The sequence below is a fragment of the Cervus elaphus genome, chromosome 1 (assembly GCF_910594005.1).
Source record: "Cervus elaphus chromosome 1, mCerEla1.1, whole genome shotgun sequence".
Taxonomy (NCBI): domain Eukaryota; kingdom Metazoa; phylum Chordata; class Mammalia; order Artiodactyla; family Cervidae; genus Cervus; species Cervus elaphus.
This window is the reverse complement of record NC_057815.1, coordinates 91,862,175-91,878,998: the sequence shown is the minus strand read 5'-3', so window position 1 is coordinate 91,878,998 and position 16,824 is coordinate 91,862,175. Positions and strand designations below refer to the sequence as shown.

At 37.0% G+C, this 16,824-nt stretch overlaps 1 protein-coding gene and 1 pseudogene across 1 annotated transcript; both read right to left on the bottom strand.

Annotated features, from left to right (window-relative positions):
* Window positions 1-3,595: 3,595 nt before the first annotated feature.
* On the bottom strand, window positions 3,596-4,540 carry LOC122702757 (olfactory receptor 5G3-like). The gene has a single exon (XM_043916560.1). The coding sequence runs from the start codon at window positions 4,538-4,540 to the stop codon at window positions 3,596-3,598; it is 945 nt and encodes a 314-aa protein (XP_043772495.1).
* A 9,850-nt stretch (window positions 4,541-14,390) lies between these two features.
* On the bottom strand, window positions 14,391-15,336 carry LOC122699939 (annotated as a pseudogene).
* Between the last annotated feature and the right edge of the window lie 1,488 nt (window positions 15,337-16,824).

The window sequence follows — 16,824 nt, the reverse complement described above, 5'->3', positions numbered from 1 at the left end:
AAATGAGGGAAAATCAAATATATAACACTAACTATACACAACGCTTGGGAATATCTCACTTTAGGTTTATTTAGACCGACTAGGGAAAGTCCATCCAGTAGTCATGTGTAGATGTGAGAACTGGACCAAAAAGGCTGAGCACCAAAGAATTGATGCTTTTGAACTGTGGTGTCAGAGAAGACTCTTGAGAGTCCCTTAGACTGCAAGGAGATCCAACTAGTCCATCCTAAAGGAGATCAGTCCTGGGTGTTCATTGGAAGGACTGATGCTGAAGTTCCAATACTTTGGCCACCTGATGTGAAGAGCTGACTGATTGGAAAAGACCCTGATGCTGGGAAAGGTTGAAGGTGAGAGGAGAAGGGGACGACAGAGGATGAGCTGGCTGGATGGCATCACTGACTCGATGGACATGAGTTTGAGTAAACTCTGGGAGTTGGTGATGGACAGGGAGGCCTGGCGTGCTTCAGTCCATGGAGTCCCAAAGAGTCGGACACGACTGAGTGGCTGAACAACAACAGGGAAAATCCCCAGTTGAGGAATGGGCCACTTGCCAATATACTTTTAAGTATATAATATAGTCATGCTAAGTTGCTTCAGTCATGTCTGACTCTTTGCAACACTGTGGAGTTGCAGTCCACCAGGTTCCTCTGTCCATGGGAATCTCCAGGCAGGAATAATGGAGTGAGAAGCCATGCCCTCTCCCAGGGGATGTTCCCGATCCAGGATCAAACATGCATCTCTTGTGTCTCCTGCGTTGACAGGCAGGTTCTTTATTACTAGCACCACCTGGGAAGCTGTTAGGGGTCAAAACTTATTTTCAAATATATCACAGCACTTGGTACTTCTAGGAGAAACTAGTTAATCAAAGCCTAACCTGACAGGGTATTAGAGTTTAACTGACCTGTGGGAAGAGAGAGGCCAACTTTATCTTCCTCTGAACTTCCACATGGGGGAAGGGAAATACCCAACTCCAGCCCACTCTAACCTTCTTATGCCAACTTATGGGGGGTGAGGAGACCCTGTGAAACAATTGTGAAGTTTACAATTCAGATACCTCAGTTCACTAAAAGACTGAGACCTAATCATAGGACATAGAACACGTCTCTTCCCCTCACACCTCACATCACAGTTACTAGAGACCCATTTACAGCAACTCCTTTTACTCAGCACACCATGTCTGGCTATCAAGAAAAAATTACAAGGCATAGAGAAAGGCAAAAATTACAACTGGACAAGACAGAGCAAAGGTCAGAACAAGAACTGGCAGGGATATAGGAGTGATAAGACCAGGAATTTAAATCGGCTCTGATTAAAATGCTAGAGATCAAATACACTGTGACAAAAAAAAAAAAAAAAAAAAAATCTTTGATGAGATGATTAGTAGACTGGATGTGGCTGAGGAAAGGATCAGTGTACTTGAGAACGCAATAGAAACTTCAGAAACTGAAAACAAGAGTGAATGAGGACTGAAAAAAAAAGAAGAATGTCTAAGGACTCTGGAATAACACAAAAGGTGTAACATATGCACAATGGTAATATCTAGAGAAGTATTTCAAACAAAACGACTAGGAATTTCCCCACTAATATTAGACACCAAACCACAGATCCAGGGAACTCAGAGAACACAAAGTGGGATAAATGCCAAAAATGAATAATAACTATTCTTAAAATTTTCAAACTATGAAAATCAATAGTAAAGAAAAAATCTGGAAAGAAGCCAGGGGCAAAAAATATCACCTACAGAGAAACAAAAGTAGGGATTACATCAGAGTTCTGAGAAACTATACCTTATGAAAATTAAGCACCTCCTCCCAGGTATCAGCATTGCCAATCAGGTGATTTCAGTGTGTGGCTGCCATAACTGACATATAATTTCCCTGCTACTGATGTTGAGACTCACTCTTTAAAAAAAAATAATAATAATAAGGAGAACCGCTTACAGACTTATAGCGTGAACAAAAATGCAGCTCCAACTGAATTTCTGTCACTTCCTAACGTGAAGAATCAGCTACAAACATTTCTCACTAATAAAAGCAAGCAAAATAAAAATGATCTTAACAAGCAACACGTTACACTTATAAAGTCTGAAGGAAAAGAATATGATGCTGTAAGGGAAAAATACAGAATGGCTCAAATGAGATTGGAGAGTTAGGGTTATTCTCAGAATGAAAGTCACATTAGAGAGTTTTTTTAAAAAAGTAGTTATCCATGTAAATATGGTACAAAAAGTATTCTAGACAGAAAATACGTTAGGATTTCAGGACAGCAACAGCTAGAGCTAGAGAATACAGTTGGTTTTGAATATATTTGCATATACTTGGGGAAGGAACACAGAGGCATTGAGAAAATTCATAATTATCATTTGTTTCCTATTGTTCTTCTTTCAATCCCCTTTCAAAAGATGTTGCATCATAAATATTTAAGAAAAAATTAAACAGACAGGAAATACTTCAGGTGTCATATTAGGAAATGGAAATCTCAAAAGGTAATGTGATTTGTGATATGCTATATAACAAAGACACAGAACAGATGGATTTAAGGCAAAATTTGATGGAAAAGAAGCTGTTGATCTTTCTAGATAAAACCAGGAAGAATGTATGTTTCCCCTTGTCACACCTAAGTCCAAGTTTTAATAATTCTTTTTTTTAAATATTTGTTTTATATTGGAGTATGTTTGATTAACAATGTTCTGTTAATTTCAGGTGTACTAGAAAGTGATTCAGTTATACACATATGTATATCTATTCCTTTTCAAATTCTTTTCCCATTTAGGCTATTACAGAATATTGAGCAGAGTTCCCTCTGCTATACAGAGGTCTTTGACGGTAACCCTTTTAAACTGTATGTTAAATGTAGTAGTGTGTATTGGTCAATTCCAAACCCCCAAGTTATTCCTTGCCCCACCTACCTTTCCTCTTTGGTAACCATAAGTTTGTTTTCTAAGACTGTGAGTATGTTTTTGTTTTGTAATTAAGTTTATTTGTATCATTTTTTTTACATTGTGCATATAAGTGATATCCTATGGTATTTATCTTTCTCTCTGTGACTGACTACACTTACTATGATAATTTCCAAGGTTAGTAAAATGATGTTGAAAATTTTTACAAGACTGACAATTAGTGATGATAGTTTTATATCTGGATAAATTTAAGATAATATTTTGTATGCCATTCAAATTTCATATTTGCGTTGTCATGTGTTCTACAACTGTTCACTCACTTTCCATTGCTCAGCTTTTACCAAGGTCCATGAAACCTTTATTAATGAACTCTGGTGAACTTTCCCTTATACCATTTGATTTTCTGGGGAAGATTAGATTGTTTTCCCACATATAAGAATGCATAAATGTCCTTCTGGATTATGTTACATTTATACCATATATATTTATATATATATATATATATATATATAATATTTTGTATTCCCTATTATTTTACAAAGGAGAAGACTGAAGAAAAAGCAATATAAGCAGTAGTTTCAGTATATACAACTGTCAGACCTAGGGATTAAAAACAGTCTATTTCTTATTCCAGTATTCTTTTAACCACACATAATCAAATCAACATCTTTGGTGCAGCACAATTAGAATTCTATTTTATCCACCTTTAAAAATAGTTTTCCTTTCAAACCTCCTGCTGAATGAATTCTTCACCTCTTTGTTCCTCAAGCTGTAGATAAGAGGGTTCAACATGGGAGTTAATACCGTGTAAAAGAGGGAAATCACTTTACAGATATCTGGGGAGGAACTTGAGCTAGGTCGAACATAAACGAAGAAAAGAGTCCCATACAGGATGGAGACAACTGCCAGGTGAGAAGAACAAGTAGAGAAAGCTTTCCTCCTCCCATCGGCAGTCTGGATCCTCAGGATGGCCACCAGGATGCAAACATAGGATATCATGATGATCAGGCCACTGAGTACGCCTATCGCTCCAGCCAAGGTGAAAAGTATACATTTAATCACTGAGGTGTCTGTGCATGCTAGGGAAAGCAGTGGTGAAATGTCACAGAAAAAGTGATTGATAACATTTGGACCACAGAAGGGTAAGCGAAATGTCAGTGTGGTGTGGGTCATAGAACTTACAAGAGCCACAGCATAAGGGCCTATACCCAGCTTCACACAGACCCTCTGGGACATAATGAGTGTGTACAACAAGGGCTTGCAGATGGCCGCATACCAATCATAGGCCATGGAAGCCAGCAGGAAACATTCACTTGCCACAAAAAAACCAAGGAACCACATCTGTGCAGCACAACCCATGAAAGAGATGCCCTTTCTCTCCACAAAGATATCACACAGCATCTTGGGGGCAACAGAAGAAGAGGAACACAAGTCTACAAAGGACAAGTGGCTAAGAAAAAAGTACATAGGAGTGTGGAGTCTGGGATCAATCCCTGTGAGAGTGATCATCCCCAAGTTACTCCCTAGTGTGACAAGATAGACAAAAAGAAGAATGACAAATAGGGCAATCTGCTGATAGAGATGATCTGTGAGGCCCAAGAGAAGAAATTCAGTCACTGCTGTCTGATTCTTATTTTCCATTGGTCATTTGTAACCTATATAAGAAATAAAAAATACATGGCATTTTTAAAAATCAATAAGCACATATAAAAGTCTTTTAAACTAATTATAGTTGGTTTTTTTTTTTCTTTTAATCTATATACGTGGCAGTTACAGAAATAATGTTAGACTGGTTGACAATGTTTCTAGGGACTAGACCTTGTCACTTGGGCACACATCCCATAAACTTGGGCAAGTTTATACTTGATCTTTTTGGAGTCAGCACTCTCTGCCTTTAACAGTTTAACTGCAATATCAAAAACTCCTGTGGGTTCTAAAATTGTATTTGATATGAGATTCAGTCTTTGTATTTCATCTTTATTGCTTGATAGGATAAGAACACCCCCTAAGAATACAGTTACCAGTGATATTGTAAGACACAAAAGAAAATTTAGATCTTGAAAACAGACATTGGGATGAGCTAAGTAGAACAGAAATAAAAAACATTTTCAGTTCCTCTACTGATGGAATGAATAGTATCATTTGGATATTATGAAGACAACATTCACATGTGTGTATATTAATCTACCCCCTTATGAAAAGAAAGTATTAGAAAGGTAAATGTATACAAATGCCAGAGGGTTATTTAGCATGAAGAATATTATGTTGTAACACATGACAATTATATTTATGCTTATGTAGGGTTTTCTTGAAAATAGAGACTGGATTTGTTTACTCTTTGACAAGTCTGAAGATAAGAGTGGCACAAAAAGAAAAAGGATTTAAAATCGAGGTTAGCGTGAAGAAAATTTCACCAACCATATAGTTTGAATAATGGAACATAATGCCTTGGGAGAGACTTAGATGCCCTTCTTTCGAGATTAATTAATCTGTCAAACAACACATAGCAACTTTTTATGGAAACTATATAAAAAAACACCTGCATTAAGCTCATCTGACTTAATCTCTAGATGATTTCTACTTATAATTTTTATAAATGTATGAGCATATTCTGTTAACCAGAATAATAAGATTATTTCCCAAATTTTATAATATTTAAAAACTTATTTAAGATGTAGATTTTAACAGGTAATGTCTCTGTTATTAAGAAAATGTGTATAATGTCAAATGTTTAAAATTTTTATTTAGCCACAATTTTTGCATGCGTGCATGCTAAGTCATTTCAGTCACATCCAACTCTTTACAACTCCATCGACTGTAGCTCACCAAACTCCTCTGTCCATCAGATTCTCCAGGCAAGAATACTGGAGTGGATTGCCACTTCCTCCTCCAAGGGATCTTCCCGAACCACAGATCGAACCTGCATCTCCTATTATTCTGCTTTGGCAGGGGATTCTTTACCACTAGCACCACCTGGGAAACCCTGACACCATTTTAAGGTAAATATTATTTTTCTGATTCATCAATTGAGGAAGAGGATATCAAGCTGTTATAATTATAGTAAGAAGTCCAAGGTGTGTCAGTATAGATAGCAAAGATTCTAGTGTCAAATCATGTGTATAATCAACTGACTTCCCTCTATAAGTAAAACAAAACATGCCACATTTTGAAGATATAATAATTAGGATGTGGAACATGAAATGCTATGGTATAGAACAATAGCTAAAAAAGTCTACAGCTCTATTTTATTTTTATAATTTAAGAAAATATCTATAGAATTCACTTTCACAAGGCAATTGCTTATTAAATGTCAACTAATAATGTCAGTTATTATTTTTAGGAATTTAAACTTGTTTGGGGAGACAGGACTTAGAAAGAAAAGGAAAATTTACATTTCAGAGAGGTCCAAGATAAAACATGCCCTAGGATTTCAGAAGAAGGAAGGGTCACGGAAGTGAGCTGAAGTGGTTGGTGAAGTTTCTCATATGAAACAATTCTGAAAGCAGAGCTTTCAGGCAATGGTTGTGGATATTTATGGACATTGTCATGAGGGTAGGATGCCATACCTGCCACTATTCAGCATGTGAACCTGACCAGGACACATATCTGCTTCTGCGAACAAGGAAAATGATCTCTATGCACTTTCCATTTCTGGCATCTCTGACCTTAGAATTCTTCTTGGACATTATGTTATCTCTATAATGTTAAAAAAAAGAAAAAGGGACAAGTTCAGTTTAAAAAGTCAAAAGATTAGTTGCTTAGTGCTCTGAAAAGCTGGACTAAACACCAACGACCACTCTCTTTGGAGTACTTGAGATGGTGAGTTTTATATTCCCTAAAGCCAAGTTCAGCTGAAGTCTTTCCACCATGTTTCAAATTTTCTTTTTATACCCAAGCTACGGAATACTCACTTCACTGAAAGAATTATCTGTTTTCCTGTTCACTGCTTCAAGATGAATAGCAAAACCCAGGGATTTCTGGTTTCCATCATAAAGTCAGTGTGGAAGATTTAATTCCCATTTTGGTAGTCAGCGTCTGCAACAAGCATGACACCCTCAACACCTGGTAAGGAAGATAAGTCTCGATGCTGATGAGTCTGCGGATCAAGAGACACCTTATCCTGAACACTGGCTCATGTGCAGTGCAAGTAAGGCATGCATGTTCCTGGTAGTTTTAACTGCTCTAAAGCCAGGTCTCTGAAGAATTAACCCTCAAGAGTGTACACCTGAGGGACAAAATTAAAGCACTATCATTGGATTTTGTGCCAAGGTTATTTCCAAAACAATGTCTTTTCTCAAATAGAAGATTCCTGGGGGGGGGGGGGGGACATGTTTTTCCCCCTTTAGATACTCTTTGTAAAAACAGGCCCTCATTTGCATCAATAGAGAGTGATGAGCTAAAAAAACTGAGCAACAGAGGGGATGAGTAGTGCTCTGCCTGGATCCTGAAGCCTAGGTTCAAATCCCAGCTCCATGGCTTGTCCCTTTGAGCTAGTGGGGTTTTTGCTTTTTTTTTTTCTTCCTTGTCTATTTTCTATTTGTTTTTAACTATCTGTGCCTCAGTATCCTTATCTATAAAATGGGGATGATGGATTGCTTGCTCACTCTGGAAGAATTAGATGTGTTATTACAGGCAAAGCACTTACAAGGTTACACGCCACATAAGCACTCATTAATGCCTAGAAGCAAAGATTCTATGTTTTATAAAAATAATTTCCTTCACGTCATATTGTTTTGATTAGGTCTTTGATTACTTAAGAATTCCATCTTGGCTAGACTTACAAAAAAACAAAAAAGACTATGAGAGAAACGCAGTCTTCTAGTTTTACTACATGGAAGTAAGCTTTCCTGTTGGCGCAGACAGTAATGCACCTGCCTGCCATGCAGGAAACCTGGGTTTCAGCCCTGGCCTGGAAAGAGAAGGGAAGGGAATGGCTACCCACTCCAGTATTCTTGCCTGGAGCATTTCATGGAGCCCGGTGAGCTACAGTAAACGGGTTCACAAAGAGTCAGACACAACTGAGCAACTAACACTTTCAAAGTGAATTTTATACATTTTTTTTTTGTTACAAACTTCCATGTCAAATCATTAGAAATAAACCAGGTCTTTTCCTACCATATAAGCTTATGGCATTAAGATAGAAATAATAACAGAACAATTTTTCTCACTGTAATAATGAAAGTCTAAAATTTTGTAATCTTGTCCCTTGACACCAAGTTTTATAGTGTTAAGTAAAGAGCTTTCACATTTTTGATAGAAAACTTAAAATCAGAGAGGGGATTCATTTTTTTTTTTTTCATTGCAATGCTGTTTACAATAGCCAAGGTAGCCAAGACATAGAAGCAATCTACATGTCCATCAGCAAATGAATGAATAAAGAAAATGTGGTACATATATACGATGGAATATTACTCAGCTATTAAAAAGGATGAAATAATGCCAATTGCAACAACATGGATTTGGAGAATCTCATAATAAGTGAAGTAAGTCAAACAAAGACTTACATGATATTTCTTATACGTGGAATCTAAAGAACATGATGCAAATGAACTGATATACAAAACAGAAACAGACCCACAGGCTTAGAAAATGAATTTATGGATACCAGGGTGAAAGGTTGGAGAGACAGACAGACTGGGAGTTTTGGATTGACATGTACACACTTCTATATTTAAAATAGATAATCAATAAGGGCTTACTGTATAGCACAGAAAACTCTGCTCAGTATTCTGTAGTAATCTAATTAAGAGTTTGAAAGTGCATGTATAAATGAATCACTTTGCTGTACGTGTGAAATTAAGACAACATTGTTGATCAACTATTGGGCATGTGCAGTCACTCAGTTGTGTCAGACTCTGTGACACCATGGCCTGGAGCCCGCCAGGCTCCTCTGTCCATGGGTTTTACAGGCAAGAATACTGGAGTGGGCTGCCATTTCCTCCTCCAGGAGATCTTCCTGACCCAGGGATCAAATCCATGTCTCCTGTGTTTCCTGCTTTGGCAGGTAGATTCTTTATCACTGAGCCAGCTAGGGAGCCTGTTAATCAACTGTACTCCAATATAAAACAAAAATTGAAAATAGTGATAATAAAATGCTTAGAGAAACTTACGATGTGAAACTTCAAACTACTGAAGGCATAACCATAACTTTGTTTTGAGGGCACACACCAACCAGTGCTTCTTCAGGGTTCTGTCACCTTCCCAGGAGAAGACCAGGCTTGGCACATAAGAAATCGGTGGTCATCAACTGCTTGCCTTTGCAATAAAATAACTCGCCTCTGAAATTTATTCTTTTTTTTATTAGGAAATTAAAGATTTTTTAATTGAAATGTAGACTGACCTACAATATTACACTAGTTTCAGACGTATCGCGCTTCCCCGGTGGCTCAGCTGGTAAAGAATCCGCCTGCAGTGTGAGAGACCTGGGCTCGATCCCTGAGTCGGGAAGATCCCCCAGAGAAGGGATAGGCTACCCACTCCAGTATTTGGGCCTGGAGAATGCCATAGACTGTATAATCGATGGGGTCGCAAAGAGTCAGACAGGATTGAGCGACTTTCACTTCCACTTTCAGATGTATGGCATAGAACATTGATATCTGCCTATATTATGAAAAATGATCACCATTAAGATATGTCTAGTAACCATCTGGTCCTATACAAAGTTATTACACTATTATTGACTATATTCCTTATGCTTTATATTATATACCATGATTTTTATATAACTGGAGGTGAATACCTCAATCCCCTTCACCTATTTTGCCCACTCCTTTCAGCTTCTTTCCTTCTGGCATTTACCCATTTGTTCTCTGTATCTCTGAGTCTGTTTTGATATTGCTTTGGTTTGTTTGTTCATTTTATTTTTTAGATTCCATGTATAAGTGGGATCATGCAGTATTTCACCTAATATGATACCCTCTAAATCCATTCATATTGTCACAAATGGGTACTTCATCTTTTATGACTGAGTAGTATTTCATCATGTGTGTATATATACATACATATTTACATATCACATCTTCTTCATTCATCTGTTGAAAGGCATGTAAGTTACTTTCATATGCTGACTACTGTAAATAATGCTACAATAAATACCTTTTCAAATTAGAGTTTTTGTTTTCTTCAGATAAATACCCAGAAGTGAAAATCCTGGATCGTATGACAGTTCTATTTTTAATTATTTGAAAGAATTCCATAGTGTTTCCCAAAGTACAATCTGCACTAGTTTTCCTATCTATAGTGCCAACAACAGTGCACAAGGGTTCCCTTTTATCCACATCCTTGCTAGCACTTGTTACTTGTCATCGTTTTCTCATTAGCCATTTGGATAAATGTGAGGTGATCTCTCATTGTGGTTTTGATTTTCATTTCCCTGATGAATAGTGATGTCCAGATTTCTTAACTGAATTGATCTTTAGATTTGTAGCCAGTCTTTACAGGACCATATATGACCTCAAGTCTTAAGTGATCTGTTCTTCTTGGAGTTCTTTCTTGAATTCAAGGGGTAAATGAGGACTAAAATTTCTTAGGGCAAGCCATTCCAATAGGATACTTTTTTGAAATTCAATTTCCAAATTTTATTGGAAAGTGTTTCCCATCTCATTGTATTAGAAATTCACTGAACCTTATATGTAAATAGATTGAGTTAATTCAGATTATTGAAATTATTCAGAAAAAGCAGTAGCAGATTAACTGTTATAAAAATCCAAGCTTTCACCACATTAAACATCAGTGTTTTTGTTTGTTTTATAATATATGTACAAAATTTTGTTTAGGTTTTGTAATTGTAACAACTTATCTTAGTAACTTGTTTGACTAGTGCATTCAGCAGATTCTTGGAATGGGTTCCTGGAATCAGACCACTCACCAGACAAATGGAAATGAGAGTCCATTGCTGGTGGAATGAGGCAGTCATAACCATTAGCATGCCCTAGCCCAGCAACTACTAAAACTCACCAGTAGCGAGTTGGGGTAGAGCACAGTTGAAAACTGTGCATTGGCTTTTGCAATTTTTTCTAACATGTGAGAACTATCGAGAGCAGTGGTAACTATTGCACAATGAATCTGGCAACTGTGAAAATCCACTAATATGATAAGTGATGAGAAAATAACGTTTAGGCCAGGTAATTTCCAACTCAAGGATATAAGAGCAAAGAAGATACTGGGTGACTGTGTTTCCTTAGAAGGCATGCCTTCCACTAAAGGAATTTTAAAAAGACACTAATGGAAGGGAATCCAGTTTCATGAGAAATTCAGTGGTAGAAGTTTCTGTTATGGATCTAGACTTCTTTTTTTCCCCCAATTATTTTTATTAGTTGGAGGTTAATTACTTTACAATATTGTAGTGGTTTTTGCCATACATTGACATGAATCAGCCATGGATTTACATGGATCTAGACTTCTTAAAGTCAGTGGAAATGATATGATTCCAGGATACTTAAATCGAGAAATTAATGCCTTTACCAAAGATACAAAGGGTGCATAAGATGTAGTCACCTTATTTCTCTATTTAATTCAGCAGTCTAGACCATCTGGAAACTGGATGACTCTAAAAGAATGCCTGCAACTGAACAACTACATGTAAAAGAATGAAATTAGAAGATTCTAAGCACCAAATACAAAAATAAACCCAAAATGAATTAAAGACTAAGTGTAAGACCAGATATTCTGAAACTCTGAAGAGAAAAACATAAGCAGAACACTCTATGACATAAATACATAAATTGCAGCAATATTTTTTCAATCTGTCTCCTAGAGTAACAGAAATAAAAGCAAAAATAAACAAATGGGACCTAATTAATCTTAAAATTTTTTTGCAAAGGAAATGATAAACAAAATAAAAAGCTTATGGAATGGAGGAAAATATTTGCGAATGATGTGGCTGACAGGGGATTGACTAATTCCCAAATTATACAAATATCTCATACAGTTTAATGTAAAAAAAATCAAATAACTCAGTCAAAAAATTGGTGTGCATGCATGCTAAGTTGCTTCAGTCATGTCTGACTCTTTGAGACCCCATAAATTATAGCCCGCCAGGCCCCTCTGTCTATGGCATTCACCAGGCAAGAAAACTATAGTGGGTTGCCATTCCCTTCTCCAGGGGATCTTCCCGACCCAGGGATTGAACCCAGGTCTCCTTTATTGCAATTGGATACTTTACCTCCTGGGCCACTAGGGAAGCTCTCCCCTCAAAAAAAAAAAGGAGGGGGGAGGCAGAAAACTTGATTAGACATTTCTCCAAAGAGGACATAATAGAGCCAACAGGCATGTGAAAAAACACTCAGCATTGCAACTATAAAAGAAATGCAAATCAAACTACAATGAGGTATCACCTCATGTCAGTTAGAGTAGCAGTCAATAAAAAGCCTACAAATAATAAATGCTGGAAGGGATGTGGAGAAAAAGGGACTCTGCTGTTGGTGGTAATATAAATTGATTCAGCCACTATATAAAACAGTATGATGGTTCCTTAAAAACTAAAGTTAAAGTTAACATAACATTTTGCAATAACACTCTTGGGCATATATCCAGAAAAAAATTATTCAAAAAATACACATACCTCAATATTCACTGCAGCACTGTTTACACTAGGCAAGACATGGAAGCATGCTAATTGTCCATCAATGGATGGATAAAGAAGATGTGGTATTTATATACACAGTGGCATAATACTTGGCCATAAAAAGAATGAAATATTGCCATTGGCAGCAACATGGATGGGCCTACAGATTATTATATGAAGTGAAGTAAATCAGACAAAGAAAGACAGATATCATATGCTATTCACTGATATGTGGAATCTAAAAAGAATGTATAAAAATGATAAAAATGAATGTATTTAAAAAATACATTCAGAAATAGATTCACACACTAGAGACATTGTGGTTACCACATAAGAAAGTAAGGGGTTAGTTATGTTAGCTATGAAACTAACATAACATTGTAAATCAACTATACTTCAATTTAAAAAAAATGAATACCAAAAAAAAAAAGATGCCTGTAGACTGCTTCCAGTCCCAGTAAGCAGCAGTCCTCTGACCGCGCTCCACCAATACAGGACACTTTAATGGAGCTCCAGCACATGGCATGCAGTCATGATCTGAGGAATGTAGTCTTTTCCATTCTGATTAGAAGAAAAAAGATCAGAAACAGCTTACTTTCATGTAAGATGAACAAAAATATTCATTTATCATATTGCTTTAAGGCTATGTCAACCCTATTTCATTCCTTACTATAGTCTGCAGGTATCTCACCCCCTACCCCTCCACTACACTTAGTGGATACAATATTTAATGGCCTTTTCACTGATAACGTTACATGAATACAGCAAGTTACACAAACAGGTGCTCCAATATTTGAGGTCTTGGTAAAATGCATGTGGTACTGAGTTCAAGCTCACTCTGCTCACCACATGACAGGCCAATAAATCCAAGAGACCAGGTGTTGAAGCAAAGATTACTACTTTATTCAGAAACTCAGCTGACTGAGAACATGGCAGACTAACATCTCAAAATAACCATCTTATCATGGCCTGGATGCCAGTTTCTTTTACAGAAAAGAGATGAGGGAGGGGGAGGTGAGGAAATAAGGTAAAAAGACCATTAGTCTTGTGAATAGCTCCTAGAATGGCAAGACTCAGGGAGGGGATGTGTTAATTTCTTCCTCCCTATAGCCATTCACAGGTGGACAGGGTCCCAAAAAAAGGCATTTTGGTTTAATATTCTGGCAGAGGGGACAGGTTCCCAGGACATTATGTATAAAGAGTATCCTTTAAATGAACAAAAGGAACGGGAAACAAGGGTAAGGTAAAAGAAACAGATCTAATGTAGAGTCACAATTGGATCTTTCCTGCAACATATATTCTCCAAAGAATGAGAGAAAATTCATTAAGATGCCGAAATTTGACACATTAGGTAAATATCTACAGATCTAGTGGTTAGGTTTAGTGCTCATGTTAGAACACCCCCTACAAAGAAAAATTCATGAAGAAAGAACTTGAGTGTCCAGGGAGGCTTCTTTCAGTTTGGAGACAGCATATTCCACAGCTGGGACTATTTCTATAACCCATATGTAAGAGAGATATGATCCATCACTTGGCTCACATGCATAAATATTTTCTTTGTTTCATTATTTTCTCTTTAACACTGACTGTGGTACATGAAAATTTCCTTGTAACATTGAGTTTGCCCATTTTAAATAGAATTCACATATCCACAATTGTAAAAATACTCAGTTTCTTCTAGTATATTTTTATATTTATAGTCTCAATTCATTTCTATATTGTTTTTAAAACACTCTCACGTGACAAAGAACAAGATTGGAACAGGAAAAAAAAAAAAAAAAACACCTTGAGAACTACACCATTTCTCAAATCATCTTGAACATGCAGAGCCAGGACTCACATGCAGCTTCAGATTTCCAGGCTAGTGTTCTTATCACTAAACATTCTGCACCAGTGTCTACACTAAAATATTAATAGACTTCTATTTCACCTACCAATTGGACAGTTTTCCCTTTCAAACTTTCTACTGAATGAATTCTTCACCTCTTTGTTCCTCAAGCTGTAGATGAGGGGGTTCAACATGGGGGTAATCAGAGTGTAAAAGAGAGAAATCACTTTATTGATATCTAGGGAGGAACTTGAGCTGGGTCGAACATAAATGAAGAAAAGAGTTCCACCTAGGATAGAGACAACTGCCAGGTGAGAAGAACAAGTAGAGAAAGCTTTCCTCCTCCCATCAGCAGTCTGGATCCTCAGGATGGCCACCAGGATGCAAACATAGGAGATCATGATGATCAGGCCACTGAGCACTCCTATTGCTCCAGCCAAGGTGAAAAGCACCAACTTATTGATCCGGGTGTCTGCACACGCAAGGGGAAGCAGTGGTGAAATATCACAGAAAAAGTGATTGACCACATTTGGACCACAGAAGGGTAAGCAAAAAGTGAGAATCGTATGGGTCATGGTGCTTACAAGAGCCACAGCATAAGGGCCTATAACCAGCTGCACACAGACCCTCTGGGACATAATGAGTGTGTACAACAAGGGCTTACAGATGGCCATATACCAATCATAGGCCATGGAAGCCAGCAGGAAACATTCAGTGGCCACAAAAAGACCAAAGGAAAACATCTGTGCAGCACAAACCATGAAGGAGATGCTTCTTTGATTTGCAAAGATATCACACAGCATCTTGGGGGCAATGGAAGAAGAGGAACACAAGTCTACAAAGGACAAGTGACTAAGAAAAAAAATACATGGGCGTGTGGAGTCTGGGATCAATCCATATGAGAGTGATCATCTCCAAGTTACCACCCAGAGTGGCAAGATAGACAAAAAGAAGAATGAAAAAGAGGACAATCTGCAGATAGAGATGATCTGTGAGGCCCAAGAAAAGAAATTCAGTCACTGCTGTCTGATTTTGATCTTCCATTGGTCATCTGCAATCTGTTTTAAGAAAGATTTTTTGATGAAAAATAATCATTGAGTTACAAAGAACATATTAAGCCAATAAAAGATTCTGTTAAACAGGTCTACAGTAGACAATTACTGAAACACCGTGGAACTAGAAAATAATATTCCCAGATTCTAGTTTGGGCTTCCCACTTGGTGCAGTGGTAAGGAAACACCTGCCAATACAGGAGACACTAGAGACGTGGGTTCCATCCCAGGGTCATGAAGACGCCCTGGAGTAGGAAATGGCAACCTGCCCCAGGATACTTGCCTGGAAAATCCCAAGGGCAGAGGAGCCTGATGGGCTAGAGTATGGGGTCGCAAAAGTCAGACATGACTGAACGACTGAGCACACACACAGATACTAGATCATGGCAGTTTGTGCAAAGATCCTGTGTAAACTCGGGCGATTCACCATTAATCTCTACTGTTTGCCACCACAAAGTGCCGAACCCTGTAATCTAAAAATCTTTCAAGTTACAAATTTGTATATGAACTACCTTTCATGTTTCATCTTATTGCATGACTGGATATAAAACCCCAGCTAGAAAAACCTTGCTAGGAATACCATAAGATCAATGAGATATTCAGATCCTAACATATGACATCTGAGAAATGCAAGACAGGGAATTTTTTTTATCTTAATGATCACAACCATCCTAATATTTTTAACACACAATTCACATATGTGTTTATCAGTCTATTCCCTACTCCCTCTTATACAAAGGTGTGGAAACGGTAATATACACAAATGACAAAGAGTTTATTCATATATTTTATATCATATACAAAATGATATGATCCATGGAAGGAATGGGGATGCCTTGTCTGTAAAATCAAATTGATCTGGCAATGTTAGAGAGCAACTTGTCATGGAAATTGTATAGAAAATTAAGCACCTTTTGCACCAAAATAACATAAAATTGTATTATGTGACTTACTTTTTCATATAAACTACTTTTTAGGGCACTTATCTTGAAACCTGTTAGGCAATATCAATTACAGAAATAATATATGCAAAATATCAAATATATAATTTTTAATGCAGAGAACACATTTAATAATACATATGTTCTGACTCACTAGGCAAGGAAGAAAATATCAAGTTGTTTAAAATTCCTAAGAAATTACTACATAGGTAATTCATATTTTAAAAAGCTTGTTTTCAATACCATTTATTATCACTGCAATTATTTCCTCTTTAAGTAAAACAAAGCAGTGTACTATTATTATTTATATAGTAATCATATGTGAAGTTTGATTAAAAAATCATGGCTATATCTGTTTGATTATTCATCAATATCATGATTACTTGCTTAATGCTATGTAGGGTACAATTTCAGTGGTCACAAATACAATTCTAGGCTTGGATTAGGAGCATTAGCCATCGCATGAATGTTTTGTTTATATCCATTCAAATATGCCGATATAGGTGTATGGAGGTAAGGGGTTGACCATACTAATTCTA

What these genes read in the sequence shown, in the direction of transcription:
- LOC122702757 (XM_043916560.1), bottom strand. Translation starts at nt 4,540, where the DNA reads ATGGAAAATAAGAATCAGACAGCAGTGACTGAATTTCTTCTCTTGGGC.